General features: G+C 41.2%; 1 protein-coding gene and 1 long non-coding RNA gene across 2 annotated transcripts in view; one reads left to right on the top strand and one right to left on the bottom strand.

The window, feature by feature from the left end:
• Positions 1-10,970, top strand: part of LOC109321310 — a 13,831-nt gene extending 2,861 nt beyond the window's left edge. The window contains exon 2 of the long non-coding RNA XR_002104033.1: positions 10,052-10,970. This is a non-coding gene — a long non-coding RNA (uncharacterized LOC109321310). The remainder of the gene's footprint in view (positions 1-10,051) is intronic.
• SWAP70 (SWAP switching B-cell complex subunit 70) overlaps positions 1-13,094 on the bottom strand; it is a 64,426-nt gene that overhangs the window by 12,649 nt on the left and 38,683 nt on the right. Inside the window, exons 4-7 of the mRNA XM_019551885.1 lie at positions 11,097-11,324; positions 6,332-6,478; positions 5,811-5,919; positions 4,157-4,338 (exon numbers count right to left, since the gene is read on the bottom strand). Coding sequence (XP_019407430.1) covers positions 4,157-4,338; positions 5,811-5,919; positions 6,332-6,478; positions 11,097-11,324 — 666 coding nt within the window. The remainder of the gene's footprint in view (positions 1-4,156; positions 4,339-5,810; positions 5,920-6,331; positions 6,479-11,096; positions 11,325-13,094) is intronic.

Raw genomic sequence — 13,094 nt, 5'->3', positions numbered from 1 at the left:
TTGGGAAGGGGTGGCTCCTACTGCTGCTGGAGCCCTGGGAAGGCATGGGGACAGGAAGGGCATGTGTTCCCAGATCTGCATAGGGCAAGTGAGCAGGCTGCAGCTGTGGACTGGGGCCGGGCTCTTCTCGCCAGTGGCAGGCTCAGAGTTGGGCCTGTGGAGGGGGCTGCAGCCACCCCAAATTTCACCATAGCTCCCTCCCAGCACCGCCACCGCTGCACGCCTAGCACAGACCTGGCTCTTCCTGGCTCAACCCCTGCCTCCCCCCATGTGCCAGGAAAAGCCAGGCCTATGTCAGGTGCTTGGTGGTGGCACTGGGAGGGTACTGCCCGCCCACTGATGAGCTGTGCCCTTTCTCCCGTGCCCCACGTGGGAGGAGCTGGGGGTTGAGCTGAGGCTGTGCCAGGCATGCAGTGGCAGTGCTGGGAGGGAGCGATAGTGAAATTTGGGGTGGCAGCAGCCCTGGTGAGAAGAGTCTGGCTCCAGCCTACAGCTGCAGCCTGCCTGCTTGCCCCATGCAGATTCAGGGGCTCCCCCATCCCTCCCCCGGTGTCCTCCCAGGGTGCAAGCAGTAGCGGGAGCCACCCCCCAAAATGAGCTGCACCTCCATCCCACATCCTGCCCTGCCCTAGCTGGGCAGCACCTGCCACCTCTGTCTCTCACCCCGGGGGCCTTGATCTGCTGCCCCGCCCCAGCCTCTTCCCTCCCCTTCCACCACAACAGACTTACCAGCTGGAGGCTGCTCTCCATGCTGCCGACCTCTGCTCTTTGTTGCTTGAGTGCTGTGCTGCACCTGCGCACATGCACTGGCATTTATCAGCCAAACTATCAGCCCCATCAGGCCAATTTCCAACATAGCCAATTTTCTTTATATCGGTACTGATCTGATATCGGACCAATGTATCATTGCACCTCTGTTCCTTTCATGTGCTGTATGTCATGAAATATAAACAGTGTATATAATCAGCACTATAAAGAGCATGTGTACTGTAAGATGGTATGACCAGGGAAAGAAAAAAGTCAACAAAATGAACAACATAAAAAGAAAAACAGAGCAGAAGACACAGGCCAAAAAGCCTTCTGAATGTGTTTAATGCTACTGAGGACTCAATGATTCATTTTATTTGATAAATGCAGATCAGCAGAAAGAATGCCAATAACATCGCCCTCCCTTCCCTGACTCTGCCTTCCCCCTGCCCTCGCCTCCAGCCATGTCCCTTTAGTCTTTGCACACCACTTTTCAAGAGAAAACTACATTTTAATTCCTTCTAGAGCCTTAAAAGAATAATTTTGTTATTCAGCTGACTTCTCAGCTTTCCCAGAGAGGAAAAAGGTTATACCTATTTTAGATACAATATATCACAATTTTAAGATATGCAATCAGAATCTTTAGGGCTTAAAAGGAAAGTACCATGTACAATTAATTTCCCTTCTGCATTGGGATAAAACACATGTCTAGCACGCTAGTTCCCAAGACAAATCAGACTGTAGGCCTGTTGCTGATCTAGAAATGGCAAGTGTGATGTTAGGAAAGAAATTTCAATTTTTTAAGCAAAATAAGAATACATTTATCTGGCTATTTCTTCCCCTAATGATTAGAAATGGTAGCTGTCTTCACTGTACAACACAGGGAGATCAGTGTAAGGCTCTGGTGTTGCTTGTTAACAGGAAGAACTATATGTAGCAGCTGAGACACAGGGTTGGCAGTACTATCGATAAAAATGGTCTATTTTTTTTAAAGTTCAACAGACACTTAATTAAAAAATGTGGTTAGTCAATAAAAGCTTGATTGGCAGTTACTTTCTTGATGAATAATGCCTCCCCTCCACTTAAAAATAGAACAGAATAGATATTTTAATGTTCACAAAACCTCTCATTGGAGCTATCACACAGATGCAGACCTCTCTTGCATCCAAAGTTGATTGAGATATTTAATCTGCTGTTATAGTGAACAGGAATGGCAGATGTGTAGCGCTCATTAGGGCTGTTTATAGAACCATCTGCCAATTAGTCTTAATCTAAACTTAACTTCCTTGAAGAGTTCTGAAGACTTATTTATCTACTTATAAACTTTCTGCCAATGCCAGTTCTTTTGTTTTCTGAACCCAGTTCTGCAGTATGTATCCAAATTTGATCCAAGTTTGATTATAAACCAACTGCACTCCAAGCACTGCATGTTCATCTCAACTATAAATGCCTAAACTGCTCCAACAGAACTGTACACATGCACACAAATATTTTGCAACATGTGTCAAGGGGTGTTTGTCAGGGGTGGATCTGGCAGTGGTGCAACTGCAACCCCTTTTGATTCCTGATCCACTCAAACTCTAAAACCAACTGCCTGAGAGGGGCAGCAGCATTTCTATTTGGGCAGTGCTAAAAGAGTCAATTGACATCCTGGTTCATTATACTCTCCCTGATTCCTGCTAATCTCTCCCCACTTCATACGTGTTAACCCTATCCCAGAGGTATCCAATATATGGCTTGCAAGCCAGATCCAGCCTGCGAAGCTGCATTATTTGTCTTCTGGCACTGCCTATGGGCCTCAGAGTGACCCGCAGACAGCACATGGGACGTTGGATGGCCCTGTGTGCTGTATAGAGCATTCATTCTAGCTTATGAACCAGAGTGGCTGCTGTAAACAGCACAACCCCGGAGTCGCTATGTGCCATTCCAGGGCGGTGCTGCATGCAGCGGATACTCTGGAGCTCGGGGGCCATGGTACACAGTCCAGCACTGGTGGCAGCTCTGGAACCAAGCTGCATAGCCCAGCAGCTCGTGAGCTGTCCCCATACCACTCTCCTGGTCCCTGGAACCAAATGAATTTGACGTCCCTACTCTATCCTTTTAAACGTTCTTGATGTTCTGCTCTTCAAACTATGCTTTCTTCTGCAATTTTGCTGTCTGTCAGCCGTTGTAATGTGTGTCTTCCATTTCACAGCCCTGCAGAGTGTTTTTAGCTCTAGCCTTAACCCTAACTCAGGTGTAGAAATAGCTGACAATAAAATACTGGTCAAGATGCTCAAGGCCAGATTTTGTTTTATGAACCTCAGTAAGAGATGTACATTTAACTATAATGACTAATGACACAGCAGCTTTTGGCTATTTTGACTATTTTTGCCTTGTTTGTGGAGTTTTTTAAAACTTTATATACAAATCTAGCAAAATAGTGTACATTTCAATATTTGCTTTGATCTTAAACTGAACAGTATACTGCTAACCCTCTAGCATGCAAGATTCTAGTTTCTCTCTAACTGGAGAAAAATGTGCATTATGTTATACATGATGACATGCCACACTATCTGCACCTTCCTTTTCAAAATCCTGGATCCATTCATGGTCTTTGTACATATGGTTGTAAGATACACAGTGGGACAGGGTTTTCCTCTCAGTCCATGATACCTCATATTATGTGATTTTTGTAATCCAGTAAAACTAAGAAAATCCCAGTGGAAGTGGTGAAAGTGTCTAGTTCCTCCTGGCTCCTAAAGGGGCCTAAAGCCACACCTGGCAGATCTAGGATTCTGAACTTAATTCATTTTTCTCCAGTTAAAAATAAACTAGAAGCTTTACAAATATGCTAGGCATCTTAGTCCATTTAAAATCAAAGCAAAACAAATACAATTTCATTGGAAGGAATTAAAAACAATCTACACGGCTGTGAAATAGGAGCTTCATTACCAGGAGCAGCTAATAGACAGCAGAACTGCAGAACAAGGCTAGCTTGACTAGTGCATCATGAAAGCCATTAAAAAGAGATGGCTGTTAACACCTGTGGAATGAAGTGCCTAGAAGGAATCTGGTAGATTATAATGAGCCATGAAGTTAACTAACTCCCTCCACACTGCCTGACTCGAAATGCTGCTGCCACTGCCAGGTAGTTGATTTTAAAGTTGGAGTAGAGCAGGACTCAAAGAGGTGAAAGTGTACCAGTGTACCCTGCTAGATCCACCTCTGGAACCAGCATTAAACTTCTTTGTCTGTCCCTCCTGGCTATCTGAGATCTTGAGCTAGGCAGAGCTCAAGGGGCCTGCTCAGTGCACCTGCTTACACTTGCACAGAAAACACACATATGGCTCTGACATACTAGTACTTTAAGAAGTTCTAGGCTGGTTGGGGACAGCTGAAAACTTGAAGGCTGACAGCCTGCTCCCACCTTTCTCACTCTCTCCAGCTCCTGCTGTTTGTTTTCGTTGGCGATTTGGAGTTCTTTCATTTGCCGCTCCAATTCCTCTTGCTCAGCTAGAAGTTTCTCGCGCAACTCTTTCCGCTTCTGCCGTGCTTCTTTGTGAGGTGGAGGGCTCCCCAACCTCAGCAGGTTTACAGTGGTCTGAATGGCTGAAGAGAGTCCAGAGGTGGAGGGAAATAGCAGTTAGAAGTAACACTAAACTCTACATAGCCTTGCTATTAAAACAGTCACGCTATTGTTTTAATCATGCATGCCAGCTCCTCCCTCCTACCTCACTCTCATTATGTGAGTGACTGCACTCTACATATTGCAGTGCTGTTCATTGCTCAAAGGGGACTATCCAGCAGTTCCAATACACCAACCCTATTTCACAGGTCATCAAGGTTAATTCCTAATGGGGCATTAGATTAAGAGGTTTTGTATATAAATAGTTGTGCGACTCATCCAAGAGATAAGGCCCAAGATAAAAAAGAAGTGCAAAATTTCCATGTACTAGAAGTTTTTTTTAGTATTTCCAATCCAGCTGCACTTTTATTCTTTAGATGCAATCAACCATTAGTACTACTTGAAGTTCTCTCTTAAAATCACCATTTCATTTTGCTTGTACTCATTATTAGACAAGGTAATTCCTTCCAGCACAAAAGTGGTTTGGTTTAACTGTATTTCAGGGACTGAATAAAAAAACCAGCAAAAATAATCAACTGTTAGAAAAATGAATGAAACACAGAAATAAACTAACTACAACTATGAAACAAGATCATTTTAGAGCAGGGTAATTTTTACGTAGACGTCATGTGTTAACTTAAATCAAGTAAGTACTTTAAAGCCAAACAAGTGAAAATAATATGTAGTACTCTGCATTACAGTGATGCACAGATGTTAGGTGGCCTTACCAATGTTTTAAGTAGAGGCCTTTGAAGACAGGATTCAAGCCAAACCCACTCTTACCCTCACTGAAAAGAACTATCATCGATTTGTAGGACAAGACTGGAGACAGGTTGTAAACACAGCAGGTCCTGCCCTGTGCCATGACCACTAAACCGCTCTGCCTCAAACTAAGCAATTAAACTAAAATTGCTCATCTCAGCACATTAAATCAAATCTTCTCCACTACAAACATTTTTCAACTCACTTTTACTCCCACAACATTTAACTCCAGATCAGACAGGAAATTTGTGTTAGAAACAACAAAACATGTGTTTCATTTAAATTAGTTTTTGGGCATTCCAAAGTACATGGCTGAAGCAAATCATTTACTGAAAGTAAACTACCTGTCTGAAGGGCTCCATCATGTGCTTCTCCTGCAACATCCAAACTCACAATACAGTACTAGATTCAACTTGCAAGTGTTTTGTTAAGGCTTTCAAAAGAGGTCTTGAATGCCACTTTTTCATTGCCTAACCTGATACCCCAGAAAGAAGTCCAGCTCTCTGAGGTGGGTGCCTAGTGCTACCTGATAAATTGAGTGCCCTTTAAATTATTTCAGTCTAATCATTCAAATACAGATGTAAACACCCAATCACTAGTCACTTTTGAAAATCTTGGATTTAAGCATAGGCTTAAATAAATGGCCAAGTTGGGATCTTAACTCCCACAATATCTGATACTTCAAAAAACTTACCCTGAATCCATTCCTGCTTCTTCTTTTTGTCAGAGGCACTGATTTCAAAAGTTTTGTCTAAACATTTTATAAGAAACAGGCATTTTTTTCCATCTTTGTCAGGCAAGGACTAGAATAGAAAACAAACCATTAAAATTCCAGTGAATCTCATTAGTCACAGCTAAACATGCTTACAATTATGGTATATTTCAACTGCATATTTTATGCATATTTTATGTTGCACATACAATTGTTTGGGTATTTAAAGGAGAAAAGGCTGCTGTCCCTGGACAACTGAATCCTTAGAACATTGTTAACTTTTACTCCTGACACTTCTCATTTAAGCACCTGTGTGTACAAATGCAAGGTGGTTTCATTATAAACTCTTTATAAAAATAAAATCTAGAGATAATATCCAGAGGGAGCCACTAATACAGAGTAAAAAAATAACTACTCCAGTATCACCTAGCAAATACTGCGAGTCTACCACCGAAGAAGATAGTATATTTCTATATTTAGAGAAAGTTGCAATTTATTCTTACCTCTACACAACAGTTGTCATCCAAGATGATGTCTCCTTTCTTGTCTTTTAAATCTTCACTCATATAATATGAAATAATATTGGGTCTTAGTACAAACCAACGCTCTGTCCAATTTTTCCTTCTGTGGCCTTTTTTCAACATATAGCCCTATAAAAATAGTGATTATTTAAGTGTCTGGTACCTACTGTATGGGTTTGACCTTTAAGCACAAGGTTGGAGGGCATAAGTTAGATCAGGCCTTAAGTCAGTGATTGTCAAGCAAGCTGCCATAGCAAGGGCAACCCTTTCAAGGGTGCCACAGGTTCCACACAAAGATATACCAGGTTTTGCACTGTTAGAAGTACAAACACTGTTCACAGGATAAACACAGAGATTCTGACCTGTTGTGGTCTTTGAATTCTTTTCAGCAGAAGAATCGATCTATTATTTTTCTGATGACATCAACTTCAGAACAATCACATATGGAAGTCATCAACTTAAAGGTCGTTAAACAAGGTGCACAGAACTTGAAGGTAGGTATTGTAAGCCTACTGCTTATTGTGTGCATGTTTCAAACAAAACCACCACTGCCTGCAAATATTTCTACTTCCCTAAAACATTTTCTGCTACACTGCTCACTTTGCTGAATTCTTAAAAATGAAATAAATAAATAACCCAAAAATATTGGGTTTTTTAAATAAATAACCCAATAACTAGAAGGAGAGTGAAAACCATATTCCTGGCTTTTTTGCTGTGTTGTGGGAGCATAGAGCAAAATCCTGACCTTAACGGGAATTTTGCCATTGATTTCAATTGAGCCAGGACTTCACCCACAGGATTTTAGTTTTTCTGAAACCTACTCAATCAACCTAAAATTCCTGAAAGATGTGTGTCTCCAGTTCCTGACCTCTGATAGTCTCAAACTTCTTATAGCAGATGGCCTTTCAGAAACCAGGAAGGAGGAGTCTGACAAAATTGAAAGTGATTCATTCTCATCTGAACTAGAAGCAGAGCCATTAGTGGAATTTTGGCTCCATTTATTTACATTTACTGGTAACTTGAACAAAAGCACTGACGCCTTAGCAAAGAAGTATTATTCTTGATGTAATATGGGAATCTTAGTTGAAAAATCATCTAAAAGTACTTGGAATATCAAGTAACTGATTAACTATACTTGAAAGTGGATTCAATTTCCCAAATGTTTCTTGGTAAAAGGAGCACCCAGGGAAAAACAAAAGCACTATACTTAATGCCTCTCTTATTTTATGTGGAAAACGGATATAATTGTGAGAGAGAAAAATACTGCAGTTTTCTTTTGAAGCAGAATGAGTTCAAAGTCACATCCCTTTTCTTTTCCCGGGGGCAAAAAAGTTTACCAGAACCTTCTTATATTTCACATGGAGAATTGTATGTGAAATGCAAGCACTGACATGCTTGTATTTCACACAAAGGAAATATTAAAGAGGTCACAAAGATTTATTTACTTAAGAAAAATTAGCATCCTTTCTTAAGCTCCACAAAGGCATAACAAATATACAACATGTTTATGTATAATTACAAATGCCAGCTATTTTAAGAACCGTGGCAAATAGGAGAGACAAATTGAGAGCTCTCTATTAGCTGAAACCATGGCAAACATGCAGTTTCAGCAGCTGCCAGCCAACCATTATGCAGCTTTAATGTGCCTGTAAGAATTCCACTCCTTCTGACTTCCTATCAGATCCCCAGAATAAACCACATTTAGTCCCAGTTTGTGCAAAGTTTAAGGATTTGGTTACAAAGTGCATGATCTGCCATTCCTCTCAACTAGGTATACCTCTGAAGTCTGATGATTAAAAATTAAGTAGGTCAATATTAATTGTTGCACTATTAATTATCATACTAGAAGCCACACACCTGTTGTTCTTTATCCAGTGTAGTAAAAGCTATTTGAGAAGATGTTCCACAGGAAAGGATGTGCATGTTGAAAGATAAATACCTTAATGGTCTACCAAACATTTGATTTTACTGGCTTTTAAGAAGGGGCATCAACATGAACACTAGTCAGTTTCAAAAGATGAGTTTTAAGTTCTATCAGTGTCCAAGTTATACCAGCCCCTGCTGCTATGCTGGTTTTGCAATTAGTCTCATATTTCTTTTTTTTCCCTGCCCTACTTGTGTGGCTCTCTCACTCAGCAACAAGGAAAACTGACAGACTCAGAGTCCAGCAGTTAAACTAGCTGTAGACAAAGTACCATCATACAGCTGGCGAAGGAGCATGGTAGTCTGATTTGTAATTCAAAGTTGCCTTTTTAGGATGAGTCCAAAAGAGGAAGTAGTAACAGAGAGGAGTTAGTTTCTTAATAGAAAGAAGAGACTGGGAAAATGTATTCACTGAATATACAAGTTCATTCAAATACAAGGGGCAATATTTCCACTCTGGGTACTGCCCTGAGCAAGGATAAGATGCACCTCTTCAGGAGCAGATTTGAGAGGGACTGTAACTAAAGGGCACCTCCCTAAGCTTCATTTGTCTCCTTCCTTTCTCCCAGGCAACCTAATGTCTATCAGACAAGAAGGGCTATTATCCCATGCATGCTCCACTCCTCCAGACAACAAGGAATAAACTGGAGCCAAGGTACTGTCCATTCCCTGGCCTCCCCACTCACTTGCTTCATGGAGGGAGTGATTAAATAAACTTTGTTTATGCCTAAATACCCAGTCTTTAAGATCTGGGTAGCCACGCAGGAGCGCAAAAAAGAATCTCAGAAGCGTAGCATAATTTGCACAATCCATCCTTAACCAGACAGGCAATTTCCTGCTCACGAATGTATTTAGTAATTTTTACACAGTAAAAATACAAAAAAACAGATTGTTGTTAGGATTGCTGCAAATCAGCTTCTTGTACATTTCTAATAGCCCCTCTAATAGCCCCTAAAGGAAAAGCTTTTGGGGGTAATAACCAATGTATGATGTATTATTATCATATTTTCAGAGAAATAAAGTCACAAATTTAAATTTTGTGCACTGCATATCTTTATTGCAAATTCTGGAGTGTCCAAAATAATGTACAATAAAAGGGTGGAGTAAACTCATGTCAGGAATTGGCACAGCATTTATTAATAGTTTGAAATTATCATCCTGAAAAGGAGTCAGGATAACTTGGAGTTTGAGATATCCAGATGCTAACTGCGTAGACCAAGGTATGTCTAAGACTGTCAAACCCCATTTTCTTTGCAAAACTCCCTTGCCCAGGGCTGTGCACAAAGCTGGAATACAGCCCATTGTATTCAAATGAATTTGTATGTTCAGTGAGTATATTTAGATAAAACTCACTTTCACACAGTCTCCCCTTTCTATTAAAAAAATTCTTCCCTGTGATTTCTTCCTCTTCCATAGGCATTTTAAAGAGATACCTCTGACTTAGAAATTAAGGTACCTGAGATTTCACCAGTGCCTGCACCTATGCCAATGGTGAGTATGATGGGTTTGGGTGAGGAATAGGAGCCAACTTGTAACAGAAAACTGTTTTTGAAAAGTAGTGAAATATTCCTGAACAAAGGCACAGTCACCAGAGAGGAAAGAAAGGAGACAGTCAAGATAGGATACCACACATTATATCAGAGACTGTATGGTGTCAAAACTGAAAATGTTTTAAAATAACACAACACGTTTCCTCCTCCCTCCCCCACCCCACCCCTCGATTTCCTTTCAAATCCCAGATGATGAACTGACCCGATGCCAATTATTGTATTTTAACAGTATCAGCAGAATGGTTGAGGACAAAATTCAGCTGATCAAGAGTTAAGTAGAATAGATGATTTGCATTGCTGAAAGCACTGTTTGGTGCCAAGACTTTCTGATGACTTCTGAATGGATCTAGAAAGCCTGCCAAGAAAGCCTTTTTTCTCCTTATGAAGAAATCAAAGATGACAGATATTCCTCCATATGGTACTTGTGAGCATGAATTACAACTTTAGATAGGTGGAGGCACACTGCCTGAAAAGAGCATCACACACATGCTTGATTTAGGGTTTTAAGGAACATCTTTTTTCCTATGAAAGAAATGTAGTTCTTTAAAGCCCTTCTTGGACCGTCAGAAATATTTTGGGGCCGAATGATAAAATAGTAAAATGGCAATCCTTCCAACTGGGGGAAGAAAGGAGATACAGAAGACTGACAGAAATATCTTGTGAATATCAAGACAGATCTATTCTTTTCTGACCAACTTCAGTTTAATAAATTACTAACCCTACGATTTATTACGTAGACGTAGACAGTGTGCAGGCTTGCTTATGCATAGTTTTTATACCAGTTTAGCCTTACATATTTAGGACCAGCGGACAGTTCTAGCATCATAAAAACATCTATCAGGTACAGAACTTTTATTCTACAAAGTAGCTGCAGATTAAATGTTAATATTTTCATAAAAGCTTTAAAAAATTACTAACAACTTTTTTTGTGGATATTTTCTTAGCTAGTGAATTATTAATACCAATAAAAAAGAAGTTTGTATTTTAAGTCAGAAATGCAAAGGCCCGTTTTCCTTAGGTTCTTACGTACTATTTTCCAAAGACTAATCCCTCACAGTACTATAAGGAATGAATAGATCTTTTAATATTTGCAGTTTTGCTTTCATAAAGAAGTTACTTGAAAAAATAAAAAGTCACATTTAAAAACCCGTGAAAGCTGACAAGTGTTTGGACTTCTTCAAAACAATAGGTAAAGAAACTGTTATACAAGTTTTAAATGATCTCTTAACCCTGTAACACATTTATTCCATTTCACACATTTATGCAGTTCTTACCTGTTTCAATACATCTAATATCAGCTCATTAAAGACCTCGTTAATTGCCATTGATACTGTCTGTTTGTCCATCCCTTTGCTGAACTGTCCACTTCCAATAAGATCAATCAGTTCCCATACAGAAAGACCTTCTTGATTGGTGTTGAGACTGATCTTGTAATGGTCAAACTGCTCTTGCTGCCAGCCTGCCCCCATTGCTTCTGTGAGTTTTTTAAGCAAGTATTCAATCTGTAAGACATGCAAGCAAAAATGCACAGTTAAACAAGAAAAATGCACTCAAATGCTTCAAAACTTTGATCCAAAACGTTCAAGTTCTGGTCCCTAATTAGGTTCTTTAGTCCATATTTAGGCACCCCAATGAAAAAAAAGGCCTCAGATGTCAAAGACTGTAGGTTCCTGTCACCTTCAGGAGGGGAAGAAATGCTCAAAATCCCTGCAACTCGGTGGACCCATATTCAGACAGCAGAGAAGGACTTAAAGAAACCACAGCTCACTCTGCATTCCAACTACCCATCAATGCAATGGACAAGACCTCTGCATGTCTGTTCCCTAGAAGTTCAGCATGGAAAAAATGTATCTGGGACATTCATCTCTCACCCTTCTCCCTGACCTCGTACCTTCTCAACTGCAGGTCTAGAAACAGGAACAAGCAAAGACCAAGGCAGTCTCACACACTGCGAGGCATTCTAGGACTCTAGACAGGCAGTGGAGTTTGCTGCTGCTGCCGGAGTAAAATTTCTCCACCCTCGCCCCCTTTTTTTGCTCACAAGCCCATGTCCAGACATGGTGAATTCGAATTCATCAGCAAAAAAATGGGTCAGTTCTACCCTCAGCAACAGCAAACTCCACTGTTGCTCCACAAAACTACAATTCCCAGAATGCCTTGGGATCTTTCACACACTGCCTGTGCCAGCAGCCTGTGTCACAGATTTGGGCAGCAAGGCAAGCAATACCCCCACCGACCCTATCTTTCTGGCACCCCTGCCTTTAGGCAGTGCTTGAGGCATGTACCTGCTTGCCCACCCTACATTATCCTACTCCAGCCCTCAACAACCAACCGCGTGCAAAGCTGAAAAAACACAGAGCATCTGCATGGCCGCCAAGGGAGCAAGATCGCTGCAGTGTACCATGGCCTGCCAGTTCCCACCTGCCATAGCAAACTAGGTTCTCAGACCTTTGACAGAAAGAGCCAAAGTCAACCAACAGCTCCTTCATCTCAGCACCACACCATGACCCAAAATGGGTTAGCCATCCCACAAAAGCTAGCCCAACAGTGGTTCAGTGATCACCGATTTTCTTTGCATGCTGCAGTGGTGGAGAGAGTTGGAGGCAGAAGAAAAGACCTGGGAATGGGCACTGACACACCACATCTGACTAGATGGCCTTCAGATTTGTTCTTTGTCTGAAAATGCTAACAGTTTTCAGGCCTGGTGTCGGTGTGATGGAGGGTCAGGTAAATCTGTTGGAAGCAAACAAGTTTTTGGATAATGTAGACACTTTTGAAATCCACATCTTACCAGTCAGTGATGCTGTATAATGTCCCTGCCCTAGTGCTGCTGGGAAACAGGGAGTCATTTTTTCCACAGATTAGGGGAAAAGGCAAAGTGAGAGGATGGATGAGATGTCTCCACAAGGCAGCCTAGCCTTTCAGCATTTGTGTTGAACAACTTTGTGGTTCTTTCGCATAAGGTAGTGGCCTGGTAGGCTTTTGAGTAACACAACACAATCCCTCATCAGAAATTTGGGAAGAAAGACATTAGGAAAAGCTCCTCTACGTATTCAGTCTGCAAGGCCTCAAGCACCTGACATTAACCACACTCTGCATGCTAACCCTGTGGCTATTACTTCTTTTCTCATTCTCCTTGATGCACAGACGCATCCGCTTTACTCTCACACATACTGCAAAGCAAAGCAATGCATTAGACAGTCTGTGGCAGAGAACCCAGCTACTGTGCTTAAAATCAACTTGATACTTAGGGGACTTTTACTGCTATTTTT

The sequence above is a fragment of the Crocodylus porosus genome, unplaced genomic scaffold, assembly GCF_001723895.1.
Source record: "Crocodylus porosus isolate Cpor-Errol unplaced genomic scaffold, CroPor_comp1, whole genome shotgun sequence".
Taxonomy (NCBI): Eukaryota; Metazoa; Chordata; order Crocodylia; family Crocodylidae; genus Crocodylus; species Crocodylus porosus.
This window is presented reverse-complemented; position numbering and strand designations above follow the sequence as displayed.